The sequence below is a fragment of the Nipponia nippon genome, unplaced genomic scaffold (genome assembly GCF_047370975.1).
Source record: "Nipponia nippon isolate SJK-2023a ecotype South Korea unplaced genomic scaffold, ASM4737097v1 scaffold_6, whole genome shotgun sequence".
In the NCBI taxonomy this organism is placed as follows: domain Eukaryota; kingdom Metazoa; phylum Chordata; class Aves; order Pelecaniformes; family Threskiornithidae; genus Nipponia; species Nipponia nippon.
In genome coordinates, this window is record NW_028262380.1 from 27005448 (window position 1) to 27026914 (window position 21467).

Genomic DNA, 21467 nt, shown 5'->3' on the forward strand with positions numbered 1-21467 from the left:
TTTCCTCCATGCAACAGAAGAGCAAACTGTCAAAGGATGGAGAATAATAAAATGGAGTATTTTCATATTTTAAGAATGACTTGTGTGTCTCTCTACTGCTTTCTTGAGATTATTTATTTTTAGCTAATACGGTTGTTTCCTCTTAAAATGGTGTAAAATTCTCATCATAACTTTTCTGGCATATGTGGGTGTTCTCTCAACAGTGAATGCATCTCTTCTGGATTAGGCCGATGTGGTTTCTAATTTGAACAGAAGTTGGAACTGGTGTAAAAGGGATATGGAAGTCACCATTCTTCCCCATATTCAAACCAGTTCTATCAAGCAATTTTCAGGATCTCTTTGAGATACTTTTTCATGCAAAACTGTGTGAAAACAATTCTCAAGAAATAATTCCATCAAGGATGAAAATAAACTACTTTGCTGATTATAAGCTTACCCTCTTCAAACCTTTACACACTATTCATTTATCTTTTAAACTTGCACAGGTATTCATCATTCATTAATTGTACTTGCATCTCTCTTAAATTAGTACCAGTATCTGCAAAACCCGCTTGTTTATATGCTACTTTGTTAAGCTGTTAATGTAAAATCCACCCCCAAGTGTTTTGGGGTGTGTGACAGCTTTTTGGAACTCTACATACTGTATAACAAAAAAGGAATTATTGAAAATATTGAGCATAAATTTCATTTCTGACCAAAGATATAAAAACTTCTAACAAATTAAAATTCTTCTAGTATGTTATAAGTTCCTTATGGTTTGAAGGTGTTAAATGTAAGTGCTAGAAACAAGTGGGGAGAGGAAGAAAAGAAGCTTTTTCTGACACCCATGGATGTTTCAAATTTTTATCTGCCTATTTCATCCTATTTCTGATTAAACCACTCTTAGCAGGTTCATTTTCACTGCGGAGATACTACAGAATTTACTCCTAATAAGGAATGCTCTGAATTTACCTGTGTTTGTATCTTCTTACAGGAGAAGTATCAGAAGGAGCAGGACAAGCTGAAAGAGGAATGGGAAAAGGCCCAGAGAGAAGTTGAAGAGGAGGAGCGTAGATACTACGAGGAGGTATAAGGCGAGGAGGAGGAGGTTGTTTATTGACTTTTTTTGTATTTAAATGCACCGACTTACATAACTAAAAAAATCCCATACCTAAATTAATTAATGAAAAGCCTCCTCAAGGCTGAATTCTCAGGATTGTTTCTCTTAAACACTACCATAGGCACTGAGGAAAAATATTTAAATATTTAGACAGGTATCCTCAGAACCTCCGCATAGGTGGAGGTGTCTAATTGCTGTGCAAGTCAGAATGAGTCAGTGTGGTTGTGTCTGGGCACACTCAGACTTCCCTCCAGAGGCAGAGCCTTGTGCGTTTTGGCATATACTTGGTGTCTGAACTTGGTGGAACTCCAGATGAAATTGTTGTCTGCCTTGGGCTTGATCATGTAGATGTTTTGTAAACTGGCCTTGTTTTTCAAAAAAAATCACAGGAAATGTTCAAAGCTTGTAGTTGTAGAATATTAACCATATAGAAGATAGTGGTTTTCTTCTGTCGTATGTGGGTCATTATTGCAGGAAATCGGAAAATATTCGTGTCTTCAGTTTGACTAGTTGTACATTATACAAATTGATGTCTTATCATCTGTGCTTGAGGGCCATACTCATGATCTGAGCAAGAATTTTTTTTTTTCAACTTTCAGAAGAAATTTCTTATGTACCATATTTTTATATTAAATGTAATAGACTAGTGTTTTGAGAAACAGTGGTGCCATCCCAAGTGAAATATTCTTTCCAGTTTTGGACATCCCATCTCAAAGATGGTTATGGTGAAAGGAAAGGGAGTGCAAAACCTTAAAGCAAATTAAAAATTGAGGTGTTAACCATTATTCTTGGTACCACAGGTCCTTATCTAGCCATCTAAATGTGAGTGTGTAGCCAAACTTTATGATTGTACTTTTTAAGCTCATAGTTGACATTCTGTACTTTTAACCCGTGCTCTCTCCTAATCCTCTTTTTTTTTAGGAACGTAAGATAATTGAGGATACTGTAGTTCCATTCATTGTTTCTTCAAACTCTGCTGAGCTCCTCTCCTCCTCTTCCTCTACCACTGAAGGAAACAAGACAGCGGTGAGTTTCTCATGGATTAGTAAGGCAATAAAGACTAAGCTATCTAAAGTGCTAAGTTTCATTCTTCACTAAAGGCTAACAAAGTCTGGGAACAGTAAGAGTAAGAGTATTCCCTGGATCCTTTCCATAGCTGGTGATACCTCAGAGTGCTGTAGTTTGTATATTTTTACAGCTGAAGAGCCATACGCCCAAGCAAACTGCTACCATCCTATTTTGGGCTAGAGCAGAGGGTGATACTTCCTCTCTTTGCAGCTGCTTCTCTTCTTTAACTGGTGCTGTGAAAAAAACAATCACCTGTTGATATTTGTTTTAACTACCTTCTCAAAGCCAACAAAATCTGAAGTGAGTTCCCTGCATCCAAAATCTTGAGTGTAAGACAGTGCTGTAAGCATATCTGAGATGAAACTAAATCCTGCCTCCCCACTTTCCTCCTTTTTTCTTGCAACATCCCTCCTAGAAAGCAGCAAAATGAACAGAGGAATGTTTACTCTCTACTCTCTTTTGGCTTATGTGGCACAAAATGTTTAACTCGATGCATCTAGCATCTAATTAAATGTTTGCCAGAGATCAGAGAATGATACCCCAGGTGAGATCAGTAGATGTGGGATTCCCAGACTTAGCTTTCTCCTGCCTAAGGCACCCACACCAAAGAAGACATCTGCCTTTTTCCATTCAACTCTGGGATTAGGAGTACTGTATCATCTGGTTCTCCTCTCACCCCTCCTGCCCCCTCTTATCACTCATCCTTGTGCAGTGGCATCAGCTATGGCCCTTTTTCCACATGGCTATGTAGCAGTAACTTCCTGGATGGAGTTGCTTATGCCATGTTGAGGGCAGTACCTGCACCCAGAAGTGAAGGATCTCATGCCATGGCTTACTGAAGCTCCACCAGCCAGGTATGACCCACTCCAGTACCATTTCGAAGTAGTACTTGTGTTGCCATTTGAGAATGCCCAGAGCATGTGAATAATGCTCTGCCTCCTGGCAGAGTCAAGAAGCTGAGGTCCCTCACAAAGTCCTTCCAAGTCCAATGGGAGGCTGTCTAGACTCTCAAAGTCATTCAAGGATTTCTGCCAAAAATGTGTAGCGGCAAGTTTTATTTTGTCATCCTGAACACCATCTCATAATTGGTCAGTCCTGCACTTTTTTGTTTCGCGCTCAATTTAATACAATTAGTTGATTGTTTTAGCTGAAGTCTTTGTTAAATCCAAAGTTAGCCTTACCAAGGTCAAATGATTCCACTGTGTAATGTGAGATGTTCTTTATGATAATAAGGTGTGTCAGCACGGTATATCTGGGGGCAGCCTGTGCCTTTCTCATGCATGTGCTGATGCCGAATTCAAGGGAAGCTCCTTGTTCCCTCCCCTGCTGTCTTCTAGAACACATCTGATTCAAACAGCTCTCCAGAGGAAGGCAAACAAAAAGAAGTTACAAGGCAGAAAAAGCTGCTCTGGGAGCAGGACAGTATACCATCTCCAAAAAGCAAGGAAAATGACCTCTGGCAGGAAAAGAAGAGGTATGCATCAAGCCTAAGCATTTCTTAGCCCTGTGGAGCTTTGTGTTCTGTAGAATTCTGGGATGTCACATCTGCCCATGATTAATGCTGGAGCATCAGCATCTAGTGGCCTGGTGATATGTATAATATATTCCAATGAATATTCACTTGCCACAGGCTTACGCATATATGGCTATGAGCAGTGCTAGTTTTGCATATCAGACGGCTTGCCTTTTCATTATACGGCTTTGCTGAAAGGCTGTCGCATTAACCAGGTCAGAGCTTAGATAGCTCAGACATCTCTGTGCGGCACTGCACTGTGTCTTGTGTACAAGTTTCACAAGCCATTTGGAGGAATAGAAGTGCACTAGCTATTTTCACTCAGAATCTGTGTGAGATTGCCTGGCTATCTCAGAAGTGCCGTACCCGAACTTGCCAGATGGCGTTCAAAGTCCGGGTCTTTGCCCAACTGCTAATAACAGCTTTCACAAAGATGAGAAGCATCTGATGATGCTGAACACTGGATAGAGAACACTGAGAAAAGGTGTTTCTGTGGCAAAGAAGCCATTTTCTACAAATTCAGAATGATCTTTACTGCATGTAAGTGGCAGTGTGTGAGGGAAGTGGGAAGACTTGGCATGTTTGGAGACTCGTTAATTCATGACAGGTTATCCTCATTGTTTAGTCATTGCTGACACAATAAGAAAAATCTTGTTGCAAAAAATAGACTGATATTTGAGAGTCTGATTTTGCCATTATATTCTAGGTGGCATTTTTGCTGGCATTATTTATACAACGTGACTTATTTTTATTGGCAGTGGAAATAAAGTGCACCCAGAGACGGGTATCTTGAAAGGAGGTGAACAGGAGCACCAGGTGCCGGTGATGGAGCGCAGCTCACCTGCCAGGCTGAATCTGCCGTTGACTCAGGGTGAGAGTCAAGACTCTTCATACACATGTATTCTTTTCCAAATAGAAATCTCACAGGTATTACAATGGCATGAAATCTAACTCAAAGAATTTTGGACATTAACAGTATGCATATATCTTCAAAATTTGAATGTCTCAGATCCAAAATTTGAATGTCTCAGAGTCAAAAGTTATTTTCTGTTAGCAAAGATAAATATGTTAAGGTGAAATTTAAAATCATCTTGTTTTCATCAGAGATGAACATTTCAGCTGCAGGTAGGAATCTTGTTCATAGGCCTGCATGTTCACAGTAGTAATTAAACACAATTATCTTCCATCTTTTACATAATCTTACATACATATAGGATTTATCTTGATACAGAGAGCATATTTCCAACATTTCTTTTGTGTTTTGATAGCTAATCAGATTCTTCATGTCCATTTCAGTCCAGTAAAAATCACTACCTGTGATGTGTAACCATTCCAAGCTGTCTAAAGTGACACCTGTCTCAATTTTGTCATTAGAAATGTCTGATGACATTTAAAATGTATAGATTTTGTTAAGTTCCCATAAACATTGGTGTTTTTTGAATGAAGGAATTTCCCCAAAGCATTACTGTCAACAGGGTCACCCTAAAAAGAGGCAAATTCACTAATTCAGCATCATTCTCTCATGCAGGTGAACAGTGGAGAGTAAATAAGTAGGACTAAAGAAATTGAGTTTTAGATTTTTGTTTTCAGTCTAGCATCAAAATTGATGATTCTAAAAAATGAAATGTCTATGTATAAAAAAGGTTTCAGTGTTACTACTTGCTCCAAACACAAATTCAATTTGTTAAACTTAGCAGGTTTGCTTTCCCTGTTCACAATTTTATTATGTTCTTAGTGCTCTGATAAAGGTTTCTCAAATAAAGGAAACAGAAGATGCTGCCCAGAAATCCATCCCTGTGGATTTGTAGTACTGATTGAACAAACTTCAAAGATTTGACAGTTCTTAACAACTTCTGCTAATCAGGCTTTTTTTCTAGGTTCTCTTCATCAACTTGGCTCTCTACAAATATTCTGACAGCTTCTTTCTTGCCCCTTAACATCCTTGCTCTCTCCTTAAATCCCTAAATAATCAAGACTAGGATTTTTTTTGTCTTGATATGAAAAATAGGTAATAGGCCTTTCGTAGGCCCCAATGAAGTAGTTTTTCTCCTCTAAACCGGCTGGTTGGTGCAGAACAGGTTAAGGCCCTCCCCAGCCTGCAAGCCACAAAATTCACCTGGAAGGATCCAGGTAGTGTGCTCTGTCTCTAAGATGGGATGGTCGGCTGCCTGGGTATCACAGGTCATTGCATATTGCTGGGAGGCTGTTATTGTCACTGAGCCTTGTGCAACCATCTGAAACACAGAAGGAAATTACAAGGGAAGAAATCTGTTTATCAGTAGGCTTATGGAAAGCAGTGACTACACCACCTTCCTCTTAACTCTTGCTATTGAGAAGTTTGGATCTCCAGGCACCACGGAAGTTTCTGTTTCTCTGGTGCTGCCTTCCTTAGGACAGAAATACTTTATTTTCCCAAGTGCTATTTATGGACAGCTGTTTGACCTCTCCCTTTCCCTCTTCAGAAACTGAGAATCAACAGCAGGGTAGGTCATGTGTACGTGAAGGTAATGCAAGGGGACGTTGTCCCACAGATGTCTTCTGGTGTAGCAGAGCCTGCCTCTAACTTTGTGTGGGGTTTCTAAGAACTTATTTTTAAGTAACAGTACATCTCATGTCTCCTTTATGGTGTGCCCACAAGCTATGCTGGTCTATAAGTATTGACAAAAGCATTTTATCACAAGTATTGAGATTTCTCCACCTCCCATTGTAGACGTCTCCTGGAATCAGCAGTTGCTGATGAAGCAGTCCCCGCATCGCGCAGAGGACATTCGGCAGAGATCATTCCTGGGCCAGAGTGCGGGACAACAGCCAAGCTCTGCAGGAGAAACAAGGAGGTGAGAATGTAAAATAAAGGTTATGACAGAGGTTGAGAAGTCCTGCTCACTCTGTTCTCCTTTATATTCCTACTCAGCATTCTTTATCAGTTAAGTTTCATGGGTAGTCCTGCACTGTGCAGACACCTTCGATTCCTGGCTTTCCCACCAAGACTGCTGTTTATCCACTTCATTTCTCATTACGGGTACCCCAGTAACTAGTTTCACGAGGGAGGACACATCCTGCTTGCCATACTCTGTCTTCTGTCTCCTTAGGTCTTTAAACACTGGTCTGCATAACTGTTCATGTGTTTCGTCTGTTTTAAGTCCCTAAGACAAACATTTATAGCTAGTAAATGGCTAAATATCAGGGTGGGAATGTCAGGAGAAGTCTGCCTCTTTGAAGTTGGTATCCAAGAGCTTCATTCCCCAGCTTCTAAACACACATTGGTTGCTGCTTTCTAGTTCTTTAAGGATTATAGCTTTTAAAAGAAGATATATAGAGATTTGTATTTTCTTTCTGCTATAAATTTGGTGAGGTTTTTTTCTTCTCTGGTGCTTTGCCTTGTGTTTTTGAGTGAGCATTACTAAAAAGTAACACCAGTTCTTTCAGTAAACAAGGGATATGTTTACCTAATATTTGCAAAAAGTGTATCTCTGTAAAGAGAAAGGAACATCTGTTTTCATTAGCATATATATGAACACAGTCTCCTGCAAGATATGTTACCTCTGTGAAGCTTGTATCCAGTCAAAGCTAATGTAGATTGAGGTTTGATTACCCATTCTTCATAACAAACTGCTTGTGTGTGTTTGAGAAAATTGTTATTTAATCTGTAAAGAGCTTTAAGCAGTGAGAGGTTGAATCGATCCTATGATTTCTGATAACAAAAAACATCTGTGTTTTTTCTCACCAAATTTTTGCAGGGTAGAATGGACACAAATAACAATAAACCACTTTTCAGTGTTGGTAGCTTCCTTTTTACTCAGTAAAAGGCACAGACCCTCCATCAACTACCCTGCATCTGCTCTGCCAGTGTGCTTCTGTGCACAGAACAGAACAGAGAGTACAAGGTGCCTTGGCTTAACCCTCCTTTGTCATGGTGTGAGCTGTGTTGGGTTGGTAGGTGGGCAGGAGTCTGCACATGGCTGATTACCTTGTGAATTATCTGATTGAGCAATAGCAGGCAGACCAAGACTCAGAACCAAAAAATTGTGCTATTTTTCATTGTATCAAAATGGCAGTGGACAGTGAATTTATACCTTGTTTTCCTTGGATAAAATTTTTAGAGCTGGAAATTGTCAGCACAAATCCTCTGATTTTAGTTGTTCTTCAGCTGTAGTAATGCATTTTCTCTCCTGTGTTTTAGGGCAGGCTATCATGAGAACTTCCAGTCTGGGCCATCATCTCCCTGCTCTCCTGCTGCTCCGAGTCAGTCACCCAACAGGTACAAAAGGTCAATAAGGAATTTTGCAGACCAAATACATCCTGTAGTTACTGGTGAACTGCTGCAGTGTAAATCACATTATTATTATGTGGATGCACTATTAATTCTTCTAAATGTTGCAATTCATAACCATCCACGGAATAAACACATAGCTCCCTCTCCCGTATTTCTTGCCTAGTTCAGCAGTATTGTTATGTTTTCAAATAACACAGTTCAGAAAGCAGCTGTAGGACTCTGCTTGATCATTGAAATTTCAATGAAACTGAAATGGGATAATATAAGCCCCAGTCAAAGTAAGCAGTAAAGCGTGAGTTCAGAGCACTTAAGCCAAAGGATGTTGTCTTCACTGTGAATGGTTGCATGCTCAGGAGCAAGGTATACTCTAGATGTTGTCACCGACTGACATTTCAACACTTGCTGATTTAAAAAGAAATCCTTCCCTTAATTTCCAAACTTGAAACGCATTTTGCTTTTTTGCTGGTGGTTTTTTTTTTCCCCTACATTCGTGCTAATCTGGAGATTTGATTCTCTCAGGCAATGAGATGTGCAGCTTCCAGTGAGATATGTGTACCAACTCTAAATATATGTTAACTGTAGCCTGATAGAACCACTGATCATTTGGGGTATACTAAAATCAGTTGGCTTATTAAATAGGGTAAAGTAATACAACACAGAAAACATAGCAAGTTTTTGTTCTATTTGAATAACATTTTTCTTCACGTTTGATAGAAAAGCCCTCCTTCCGATGCCATTCGCATTGACGTGAAGCTATTAGGAATTTTTAATGTGAACAATTTCTTCTGTTCTTTCTAATTGTAACTGCAGTTTTGGTGGGATTGCAGGTCATTTGTTGCTACATGTAGCTAGTCATGATAGCTACCTCATATTATTTAGCAGCTATATCCTGATCTGAGACCCTTTTCCAAAATCTTTTCCTGAAATAAATCTTAGTTTTGGAAACAATGGATGGGATGTAATTTGTTGTTCCACTAAAAGATTAGAAAACTTCTTTTAAAAAATTTCCCAAAGCACTTTATTCTTTGATCCAACATTTTAACTTGCCCTTGTAATAACTCTGGTAGTGGAGAAGTGAAAACAAAGGTGGACTCAAGAACTAATGCAGAGGGATGTGAGCAGAAGGTTGTAGGGGAGGAGAAGAAACCAGGGAAGTTATTCTGAAAGGAAAAATGAGAGTGAAGCAAGAAGACAGTGATGTGCCTGTGCTATCAGTGTACATGGTGGAATAAAGAATAATGGGCCCAGGAGTGACAGCGATTAGATGGAAGCAAGGACAGTTTTCTGGTTATGATGAGTCTTTCTGCTGCTTCTTTCTCTCTCTCTCTTTTTTTTTTTTTTAAATGGCTTTTTTTATCATGATGCAGTCCAGATCTGTCTCTGTTGGTGGCTTTTTATGTTGTTGCACCAAAACCATAAAGCAAGATATTGTAAACTTGCTTATCTGTGTACAATTTCATCAAACCATCCTTTCAAAACTCATGAAGTATCCCAAAGTTTCTCTCCTGGTTTCAGCCCTGGCTGAAAAAAGCATGGATGACACATAATGACAAAGGATCCCTTTTGGTCTCAAGTTCATCTCACTAGACAAACGTCAATTCTGGCAGGCTGGCAGACAGGTGAGAAGGAAAAGAGAGTGAGAAGGGTGAGAGCATGAAACACATAGAAGTATGCACCTGCACTGCCATTAAAAGCATTATGAAAAAGGGTACCAGTTATTCCTGGGGCTCTGATCCCTCACCCAGCTGTCACCAAACAGCTGATTTACTACAAAGGTCTAGACAGGACTGAAGCTTAAGGAGAGAGGTGAAGTATTTTTGCATTGCAAATGGAGATCTGATTTCAGCTTTACTCGAACTAGTTGGAGTACTAACAGGCACGTAGCTGCAGCAGCATAGACTAAAATTAGTTAGCAAGTGCCTGATGCCTGGTCCGTGGTGCTGCAGTTATGCTGCTGCTGTTGACTTTGCCAGCTTATTTGGGTGTAAGAGCAGCATCCCTGCCTTCTGACTTGCAGTAAGCAAACCCATTTGGAGACAAATTGAAAAATTTCCAGGGTGAGAGTCTGACTCGGGTAATTTGTGTGAATATCTGCTTTGATTGCTGTGGCATTGACTGGGTCTAGGTAATCCACAGGCATGGTTCCCTGCCATCTGGGTCTGTGTTATGAGGCTTGCATCTCCCTTGATCTAGCACAGCAGGCTGGCAGGGAAATGGATCTGAGCTGCTGTCATTCAAGCATTTTAAGTCCTCTGCCTGCTTGTCTGCAAGGCAGACGTGCAGGCTGATCAGCAACATGATTGAAGGGTCAATGTGTATTTATGTGACACCCCCAATGCTCCTTCCTCCCATCTTGTCCCTCTCCATAAACCTGTGTCAACATTTGGCTACGTTTTACCTTCAGTTGCTGTTCTGTTTTCTTAAAGTCATGTTTGTCTCCCAGGTCTGTCAGCGGAAAGAAGCTTTGTTCTACCTGTGGGCTTCCTCTTGGAAAAGGAGCTGCCATGATTATTGAAACGCTTGGTCTTTATTTCCATATTCAGTGCTTCAGGGTATGTCTCTTGCTTTATTAAGAAAAATCTCAAGTCTTGCACACTGTGAGGAGAGAGTATATTGAGGGCTGTAGATGTGAAACTGAAAATGAGAGGACCAACGGATTCACATGTTTGTTATGTATGTGTGTGTGTGTGTGTTTGTAGAGAAGTGGAAGTAATGCAGCTAATACGTTATTTTGTTTTCAGACATGTTAATTGGACTAAACCCCATGATTTAGCAAGCAAACTTAGCTTCCTCACTTACAGAGGGAAGCATCATATAATTTCCCAGTTGTACTCATTGTTTTTAAATATAAAATCAGTTACCATGTGGTTTGGTTTTTTTCCCCCCCTCCCTCCAAAAAACCTGGTCAGTCCCGAAGCCATCTTTGATCTGACCCGTGTTTGGAAAGCTTTGGCTATGGAATAGGCAATGTCTTCAGCCTTTCACCAGAGCTCTCAACAGAAATACCTCATGGCTGTTCTTGAGCATCTGAAGATAGTGTTTTCCAGAGAACTCAGAAAGTGTCCATTTCCATTATCTTTGGCCCAGTTGGGCCAAGTTGGTTTTAGACATTCATGAAGACTTTTTTGGTTTTAGACATTTACCCAAACTAAACTTCTTGCCTCTCTAAGCTTTGTCCAGCACAAATGGGCTGGCTCTGGCATGCAACGTCAAAATCAGATGTCCCTTAAAATCACTGGACTTCACTTCTGTGTAAGTGGAGACTGCTGAAATCCAGTCCTAAATACTGTTGGCTCTAAAATAAACCTTTCACTGATTTGCAGTGCTCCCTAGGAGTATGGGCTGGATTCTGGGGGTTATTTTTTTCTCACTGTTCCAAGAACTATTGAAACAAGTCAATACTTGGGGAGAGTTGTGATAGATAGTAGGGCATGGTCTCTCTTACTTTCTCTGTTCTTCAATTGACAGTGTGGCATTTGCAAGGGACAGCTGGGAGACGCAGCAAGTGGGACAGATGTCAGGATTAGAAATGGTCTTCTTAACTGCAACGATTGTTATATCCGATCCAGAAGTAAGTACCAACTCCTGTCCAAAGGACAGTGAACTCTAACAATAATGTTGCCAAGATTTTAACTGATGAGTTTTTCTCCTGGAAGAAATGTGTTCTCCCTTATGCCCAAATGGCTTTGCCACTCAGGTATAGCTTCACCATGGGAAGAGGAGCCTTCCCATGCTATTTTAATCATCCTCTTGTATCAAAAAAGATTTCCAAGCCCATCAAACCTTGCCCAGAGGATCTCTTCTCAGCTATATTAGACTTAAAGGCTGATTCTGTGCATAAATATAAGCTCCTACACTGTGCAAACACAGTGAATATCATGAAGGTTTGGATCTGTCACATCACGTGCGACAATGTAGGTACTTGTACTAGATCTAGGACTCTGGGCCTTCTTTGGAGAAGTTCCCATTTTTTATGTCTCCAGGCCTCCATTTGCAGACAAAATGGTCAAGGAAAATATTAGGAACATTCTGTAACTCATAATGAATCCTTGTGGTGGTATCCCCAGACATGTGCTAAAGTGTTGCTTGCTGCAAGTTTTGAAGAATGAGCCAGACAATTGCAGGTCAGAAAACAAACTTGATGCATTTTTCTGCCTTAGAGCAGGTCACTTGAATGTCCTTCCTAGTACTGGATTTCTGTGACTGATACCAAATTGCTAGAGCATTTCAGCTTCACCCTGATGTCACCAGTGGTATGAGATGGGCAGTGCTCACGCTGGCTTTCTACTTCATGGAAAACAGTAAGACACAGAAAAAAAACATGGGAGTAATTGTTGCCTTCCCGATACATGTTTCTGTTCAGTATATTCACTGCCTACAGTCCTAACTGATAAGTGGAGATATAGAGTTCTTTTCACTTACTATTTCCCTTCTTCTCTCTCAAAAGCAGTGGCTGTAGAAATCCAGGAGTAGGAAAGGTACCAACCTACCTTTGCCAGCAGAATATTTTTTTTCTCTGATGTTTCAGGAGATAGATGTTTCCCTATCAGCAGAGCTAGAGGGTGCTATTGTATAACCATTTGTTTCGTGATTTTTTTTTTGAATTCTAAGAAATGTTAGCAACTTTTTATTATTATTTATTTAACTTGGCACATTTAGAAATAGCTCTTCTCCTTCAGGGTTGATATTATAAACCTTCCTCATGTGGATGAGGTCCTGACCCTTAAAATGCATGTTTGCACATCCATCTTTACACAAAAAAAGAGAGGAAGGTGATGAAAGTCATATTTTTCTTTTTCTTCCTAATCCTTTTTACTTAAATAAAAATTGAGGTCCCTTAAGGATAGATGAAGGCTCAAATAAATTATTTATCAGCTTATGTGCTGTAGAAATCACCCCTTCCATCATCATTTCTACAGCAGCGGTGCTAGAAAATGCAGTACAGAGCTGTGTACAGTGTTCTGTGCAGTAAGGTTTTGCATTTGTACATGCCTAGCACAGCGGTAACCCGGTCCATGACAGAGGGAACAGGTTTTGAGGAAATGTATGGTTCCTGAAGAATAATAATGGCAAGGGTTTGTCTTTTTTCCTACAGATTGCCTCTTCCTGCTGTGTCCAGTCCTCATGCAAAAATCTCAAAATATGATTTAGTTGAATTTAAGTTACACTGGCTCTTGTTGACAGTTTCAAAGGGACTGATTTTTATAGAACTGCAAATATGGTTAGTTGTTCATTTTTCACTAGAATTTGATGGACTCCACATCTGAAATGAAGAACAAACTGGTGCAATCTCAGTGTTTTGCCTTTCAGTTCTGGGAAGTCTGATGCTACATATAAAATCAGTTGCCTGATTGTACAGCTCGTGCCTTCCTGCCCCCATGGCTACATCTGAAAACCTGTGCAGCAGTGCGCACAACTGACGGTCTCTGACCAACCCAGAATTAATCAGTATTGTTTTGAGATGCTTATGGACATCTCGATGAAATATTTTGGCTGCCAGAAGCTTATTTGAAACTGTGGGTGATTCTGTTTCAAAATAAATTATCAAAAACCTTAAGAGAGAAAAGCATTAAAGATTATGTAGTGGTCCAGGGTCCAAAATATTTCTGTTTTTCAAATAAAAATGAATGGGGTTTTATTGGTAGGTTATTTCTCTACAACAAAACCTCACAAGGAAGGGAACTCAGTATTCAGTGTCAAACACGGGGAATAGTCACAGGTTTGTGAGTGTCAAAGTCAAAGGCAAGAAGTAAATTAATGAGATTCCCTGTATGGCCAAATAACACAAGGGCCCTGTATTACCACGTAACACAACCCAGGCACAGCTGAAGATGACTCATCAGTCCTTTGCTTTACTATTTTGGCACTGCAGAGCCTGAAAGTAAATATACCCACAAGTACTTTGGGAGTAAAATGAAATAAAAGTGCATGCAGAATGCATTTGTCCATGTGGCATGGAAAATATATTTCCACTGGAGTTATGCTGAATCTTTCTTTGGAGTTAGAGCCCCGGCTTTGCAGGAAGAAAGAGAGGCAGGGCACAAATGATATGTATTTCCAGATGCGTTTTTTTTTTAATTGTAGAGATTGTATGAGGAGAAACCTGTGTATGTTTGTTAAAATCTGTCAGCTAATGACTTGGTTTCATTTTGTTTTATCCAGCTGCTGGACAGCCAACTACATTGTGACATGACTTTCAGTCCTAATAATTTTCAAGAAGGAACTCTCTTCTCGTATGTATCGGCTGCCTGCAGACAATCACTTGTAAGAGCTTGAATCCATGGACATCATGGCTCTCATCTGATTTTGAAAAACTCATAAAAATGCTGCACCTGCTCCTTTAAAATGCAATATGTTGGTTTTTCCCTTTCTTAAGAAATGAGAGAAATATGTATGACCATGTTTGGGAAGGCAAAGCCTAAGTACTATAAAAAAAAATCCCACCTTTCAGGTATGTTTATGATTTCCAGTCTGTTACCTTGTTCTTTTGAAAGTAATAAGAAAATAAACATGCAATAAAGCTGTTTTGTTTTAATATTTCTAGGAATTAAAAAGTTTAAGTTTACAGAACCTTTATAGAATATGCCAACTTGAGCTGAGAAGTAATTTTAAGATAGTATCTAATCAGCGCATTTGAAAAACTAAACATCACAGCACAACTTCTCTGTTATAACTGAAGCTATAACCTTTTTTATACAGAGACTAGTTTGATAATACATCCTGTAATTCTGAAGCATTTTGTGTTTATATTACCTTCAGTGGAGGGTAGGAGTTATACAAATAAATTATTGCACCTTTAGTGATAGGATTTTTTTGTTTGTGTACCTCAAGTAATGTTCATGACTATAGCTTAATATTCTCTCCAATAAAGATTTCTTCATTAAACCTAAAGACTGTATACCGGTAACGATGGCAAGATTCCCATCAGGAGCAATCCTTCTTACAAAGTTCAGCAGCCCGTGTTGTTATTAAACTTGATGAAAGGTGATGTGGGGGAGAGGCGGCTGAGTGGGCGGACACAGCTGAGTTGCGAGTCTCCCAGCTGCGGTTTGATGCTAGGGTGAAGCTTTTCTTTGGCGTGTAACTTGCCCATTGATGGTCTGAGTTGGTTTGAGATATGCTCGTTCACTTGCAAACATTACGGTTGATTGAAATCTCATGCAGAGAAACATATGTGGTTTGGGTGCCCTCCAGAGCAGGGAATTAAACAGCCTTGAGCCTGTGTTCCTCCATACACCACCCGAATAAAGTCAGCAAAAGCCGGGAGTGTGGAAGGCAGGCAGGGAGGAGGCTGGCAGCGGTAGGAAAAAAAACTTTAACTTGCCTGTGTTTGGGCCAGTTTTCCTTTTGTGCTTTTTGATTAAGCACGTGCTCCTTACTAAAGTGATCCAGCAGCTCGTTGAAGCAGCGGTCAGAGCTGTGTCACTTTATCTACAATACACAGACAAGGTTAGGGAATGTGTTGCAATTGTAAAATATCCTAGCACTTTTTGGTAAACGGTTATTGGAAATATCCCATTTTAGCAGTTCATGATGCAACTTAAAATGGAGGAAAAAAAATCTACTGCTTCTGCCTTAAAACCATGATAAAAGTAAATTAATAGAGATTCATCTATGTGCACATCCATTGTCTTTCGATGTGTTGGCAAATGGAAATGAAGTGGTTATTAGGGACGCAATAATTTTGAGTTATTCTATAGCTAGCAACTATTTATTTAAACACTACACAGTTGCTTGCGTGTGAGTTGCATACCCATGCAAAACTGCGTGTCATGGAAAACCCACATACGATGTTGTCACTGGAGGACATTGTGACTCTCTGCTGGGAAGTTACATGTTAACTTCCTTAAAATTGTGCCTTAGAAAATGCAAAGCTGTTGCACACAGTCAATGATGACTTATGGATGCAATAAATCCAAACACCTGAAGTCCTTCATGGACTTCACCTGAGGAATATTTTTTAAAAAAATAAATAATCAGAAAAATGTTTTGGAAATAAAAGTGATGTCCAGTATTTGGATTAGCCATCTGCATGATTTACTCTTAAAGGGTTTTGATAACCAGGATGCTTACACTTTGCATGTGGTCATCATAACGTTTTCCCACAAATAACGCGTAACGTGGAAATTCAAGAAGCGGATTTTATAACCGACTTTGTACATCTGTATAATTCCATGTGCTGCATTAAGGATATGTGAATATATGATGTCTGGGCCTGATTTTTAAACGAGACCGTGCATGCTTGTGCATCTCTTTGTTATGAGTCGCTAACACTGCTTCACCCACGTGATGGAGTTTAGATGCGCAAATCGGCCCCCAGGTGTATAAAAGGGTTGGTTGCCACAGAGGTTAGAGCTGCTTCTCGTTCGCGTAGGGGTAATGGCTGGGACGAAAATGCATGGGCGAGGGGTGGGGCGGGGGTGTGCGTCGCGCTGCAGACGCACCACTGGGTCTCGGAAGCTGCTTGGAAATTGATCCCAGTGTCTATCAATTAGTTTCATATATGCATGTTTTAGTCAAGTTTGATTGTACGTACAGCAAAATGAAGCGGCTTTCTCAGACGACGATTTTTTCCCCCTTGTGAACATCTGTTCACCAGCGCAGAATAATTTTCAACAGTTTTCTAAATTGTACTTGCTAACTGCTTATATTTGATTTTATATTTCCTTTGGAGTCTTACATGGCAGATTCATTCAAGCTGATCTTTCCCCCCCCCCTTTTTTTTTTCAGTTTAAGCACATAAATATGATACATTTCTTATCAGGAACTTTGAATGCAGAAAAAAATAATGCTTTACTACAATTGAACTACAATGTAAATGTATTTGTTGCAAAAAATGATTCATTATTGGTAAGCAAGTACAATGTATGTAATGGGTTTTAGATGTTTCAGAATTTATTTAGCCTCTTACTACTTCAGAGAACCTGAGCAGGTGTCATAACCCACCTGTATTTCACAACCCCGTTTTCCATGGTGTATTTTTTCCTTGCTCTTGCTATGTAGTGTTACTGATGCAGTACATCTGTAGTTCTCGGTGAATGTCCTAAAGGTTGGTGAACCAGAAGGGGACCATCCTTACCTGCATGTCCATTCAAGGACAAGGATTGCTATCCTAGCTGCGGCTAATGTTGAATACCAATTATGCTAATCTTCATTTTATTTATTCTAAAATGCCTCTGGAAATTAGGAAAACTTGTCTAAAATGCAACAGCTTTTATAGTAAATGTATGTTTATAAATAAAATGTTGATTACCTTTGGTGGTGTTGATTTTACTTATTATAACTAATTTCTCCTACTGCATGCGATGTGTCCGTGAAACTGGATTGCAGAGTGTGTACATCCCGCTGGTAAAAGCTGCTTGATTGGGGTAGGCTGAACCAAGCTATATTCCACAAAACCTGGTTATGTCGATGAGAGAATAAAAAAGACACACGTGAGATGGGATGATAGCCTGTGGATTGCTGCTGTAAGCTCTGTTTCCAAGAGCATGTGTGGCTGTCGTGGTAAAAGATGAGCAGAGATGGCTTTCTGTGGGTCAAACCCAAAGTCCTCGGAAGGTCCTTCATTGATGTCAGTGGACTGTGGTTCAGACTTTGACTCAATAAAGCACTTTATGTACTGCAAAGCTAAATATGTGCTTGGTTAATTCAATTTCTACATAGCAGGTTGTGCTTAGTTAGGCAGTGCTGCAGTATCACTGATTCTTGAACCTCAATGAGTACGTGGCTTCACCAATAACCAGCAAAAAGTTCACACAAAATTTTAAACTAATAACTGCCCCTTTTTTTTTTCCTTTCTAATTGGGTCTTCAGTGAATGACGGGTTTGGTTTTGTGCCAGGAGCGCATCTTGGCTGTTAGATGAGTCACGGGGAAGTACTCACAATTTAATTTTTTGAAAGCAGATTTTTATCCCAATGCCTTAATGGAAATGGTAATGGTCTTACATTATTTCTGCCTGTATGTCTCTGGACAAAGGGCCAGCTTTGCTCTGCGGTGGAAGGGGTACGCTGGGGTTCCCAGCAGCGAGCGTCGGTGCCGCGTCTGCGGGAACAGCTCACTGCCGCTGGAGGTTGCTCTGAGGCTGGGGTTGGAGGCGGTCAGGCAGCTGCTTCTGCTTCAGCAGCTCTGCACCAAGGTTGCTGGGCACCCAGACAAGCACGGTTTGGGTGACTGCGACCCTTATGAGCCAAGTAAAATGGTGGAAATCCTGGTACGTTTTTTTTTATTATTATTTTCTGGTGAATGTGACCTGGCAGCTCTGACCTGACCAGAGTCGTTTACGATCCTAAAAGGGCACCAATAGGGGTGCACTCCATCAGCACTGATTTATGCCCAAATAATTCCACAACCCTGATAAAAGGGGAGTTGTGTCACCTGCTCGCCTCACCAGCACCTTCGTCTGCACGTAGCAAGGGCTGCCAGGAGGGCCCCAAGGGAGAGCAGCCTGCTAACAGGGCCTCGGCATGCCCTGGGAGAGGACGATGGCTTGCCAAGCAGCGGGATGAAGCTGGGGGTATGTGGAGGAAATAAGGGGGTAGTGTGGGAGAGGAGGGGGCTGTGGCAGCTGAGGCTCAGACGTGGGGGCAGAGGATACCCCATGCAAAGGGGGATGTGGGCCAGGTCCCCCAGGAGAGCTCTGTGCCTCCTCCGCACCCCGTCCAGGTGTGATGCCTCCATCCCTCCCCTTTCCCCATTGCAGCCAGGCGGGATGAGGGCTCCGTTTCCTCCTCTGCGCCCTTGCTCCAGGGTCCCGCCGACCCCCTTTGTTTGCTGTTTGCTTTCTCTCTTTAGCAAGTGTTTCAGTGCAGAGATCATCAGTGAACACAGCCAGGTGCTGGTAGCTGTTGGAGGCTCCAGGCACAGGTAATAAACAGCAGTAGCTTGCTCATCTCATGAGTATTGATCCTTATCCAGACAGCTCTTCTGGGGGATAGTTAAAAGCAGGCAGCTACCACTTTGTTTAGAAAATTAGCTTTAGGTACAGTTCTTGCTGCCCAATTTAGCAAAGATTTGGTGTCAGCTGGGTCCCCTTCCTGATAATGGGAAGCTGGTTAAGTATTTACTCAATAAACTTTGTGGAGAGGGGGCTTGCCCTGCTTTCTCCTGCCTTGTCTCTGCTCTCCGGAGAAAAGGTTGGGTAACTGGGGAACAGGATGACAAAATGCTCATTTTCAGAGCCACGTCTGCAGTGAAAATCTGAAGGGGTTGTGGACACTGGACATGAGCAGATGACCGCCACTTGGCTGGGAAAAAAAGAAAAGTTGCCAGAAAAATACATCTCCTGTAAAGGCAAACAGGACTCCTATATACCTCTAAAAGCCTCCGGTAGGAATGTAATTTCATCTGAATTCCCTGATAAGGGGAAATGACTAAACTGGAAGCTGCTCAAGTTTTGCAAGCAGTAAGAGCCCAAAACAGACATAGAAAGTACAGGGTGGGCTGTGACTCTTCTCACAGAACGGTGTGGGGCTGGTATTTCGGGGCGGTTTCTATTTTCTTGTTCATCTTTGTTACAACACGTAGCATGAGTTAAACATGCAAGAGGGATGCTTACCCCTCTGCAAGGCTATAGCTGCTGCTCTGTAGACCTTACTGAATACCCCATGCTCTGCAAGAGTAGCTAGTGGAGCTCTCCTCCCCAAAGCATGTGGGGTTTTAAGGCATTTAGGAAAAAAAAAAATCTATTATTTGAGACAGTCTTATGAGTCACTGTTAACCCATCCGTAGCGTCCGTCTGCTTCACTGCGCATGATGCACTGCAAATTCTCGTAGCTAATGCTGCATCCATAATTCACAGATGCATTTTTCTAGGCAGGTAACCTGCTGCTTAAAACATGCTGAAGCCAGTCATATGGGTCTAGAAACTAAACCAAAATTAACAGAAATGCAAATCTTTCCTTGAAATAACAGAATTTATCAAACAGAAATAAGAAAACAAGATTTTAAAAATTCCTTTTGTCTATCACTTCCAATTATAAACAACAATCTACCCCAGTGACAAGCACGGGAACAGAGCCATGCCACCCACATCTCTGGGAACTACCTGGTAGCTTCCCGTGTTGAGGGTCAGAGCAGAGCGTTAGGACGTGTGGGACAGAAAATGTCTCAGATGGTTAGGTCAAACCTTTTCTGCCAAAAAGGTAGGCACCAATATCAGATAGCAAATGATGCTTATTCTGTAACACATGATGTAGCTCTTCAAAGTAATCTTTTGCCTGGTCTCTGGTTTGCAGGAGCTCACTAAAACGTACTTTCCGTACAACACAGCTGGCACCTGACACATTTCTTGTGGAAGGGCGAAGAGGATCTCTGGCAATATTGCACGTCAAGCGTGTGACGCCCTGTGGGAAACCCGGTTGCTCGCCACAATATACTTGGACTTTGAGACTCTCCTAGAGAATTTTGCATGACCCTAAATATAGTCACCCACTTCCAATGTTTGTCTACCTCCTGCAAGGACTGGTTCCATTAGTCTTTCAGCAGTTTAAAGAGCTTGCAAAAAAAACATCATAAAAATAACCAAAGTCTGTTTTCAGGGTATTCACAAATACGCATTACTGGATAACAGGATGATCATTAAGTCTGTCTTCCCAGAAACGAAATCACCGATGCAACAGATATTAGCCAGTCACACTATTCCTATATGGGTTCAACAGTGTAAACTACGAAGATCAATGTTTTCTGCAAACAAGAAAATTTCCTGCATTCAGTCCTAGCTGAGAGAGTACTGAAATATGTCTTGGGAGAAGACTTTCACAACAGAATAAAATCACATGCCTGTACTTGGCACCTGAGGATGGGATGTCATGCCCAGTTGCTGTATCTCGAAGCATCCTTAATCACTTAAAAGACCCATATTGATACGAATATGAACCTTTATGGAATATATGCTTGGAAGGACCCCTCTCAGGTGTTAATGGGGATAAAAAGGTTACAAACATATCAGGAAGGTCTCGGCAACAGAGTCATCAAAGCTTTTCCAGCTCAAAAAATGAATAGGACGTACCAGACAAACGAGCTGCTTCTGAAACAACGGCTGTGTTAATGGTGATGCCAGACCTGCTGTTCCAGGGACCTGGACTTGGGTGCTTGCAATGGATATCCCCTCTTCTCTGTGGCCAAGTGCTCTTTGGTTGCCTTTGGGGGGGGTCATAAAACACTGTGAAAGTGCACAAGTCCAAGGGGGAGGCGTTGCGCTAATCCTCCTGTGTCTCAATATGGCCCTGTCACTCAGCTTGGAGGTGTCACCTCCAATTGCACTTTCCTGGGCCCACATCTGAGCATTGCCATGTGAGAACAAAGTGGTTATTTTTCCAAAGGATATTAAACGTAAGGGGTTTTCTTAGTCTAATTACAAACTTTTCTCAGGAAAAATGAATTCTGATGAGTGATTTGGCATCTGTATAGTCTATTAACTAATACTAATGTATTGAAGTAGACTAGATTTCAGCATGGGCTTTCTGTGTTGGACTTTGTGCTACTATTCAAGTCTTAATTTAAAGCTTTTCCTGA

The 21467-nt window shown here is 41.0% G+C and overlaps 1 protein-coding gene across 13 annotated transcripts in view; it reads left to right on the forward strand.

Annotated features, from left to right (window-relative positions):
* The window catches only part of LIMCH1 (LIM and calponin homology domains 1), a 185994-nt gene extending 168784 nt beyond the window's left edge, over window positions 1–17210 (forward strand). For 11 of the 13 annotated variants that reach the window (XM_087736838.1, XM_087736841.1, XM_087736846.1 and 8 more), the window contains 9 exons: window positions 974–1066; window positions 2021–2125; window positions 3505–3641; window positions 4439–4551; window positions 6391–6514; window positions 7861–7947; window positions 10397–10505; window positions 11422–11524; window positions 14116–17210. In XM_087736838.1, coding sequence (XP_087592964.1) covers window positions 974–1066; window positions 2021–2125; window positions 3505–3641; window positions 4439–4551; window positions 6391–6514; window positions 7861–7947; window positions 10397–10505; window positions 11422–11524; window positions 14116–14141 — 897 coding nt within the window. In that variant the 3' untranslated portion in view covers window positions 14142–17210. The remainder of the gene's footprint in view (window positions 1–973; window positions 1067–2020; window positions 2126–3504; window positions 3642–4438; window positions 4552–6390; window positions 6515–7860; window positions 7948–10396; window positions 10506–11421; window positions 11525–14115) is intronic. The other 2 variants (XM_087736840.1, XM_087736850.1) reach the window with 1 other exon arrangement.
* The last annotated feature ends 4257 nt before the right edge of the window (window positions 17211–21467 follow it).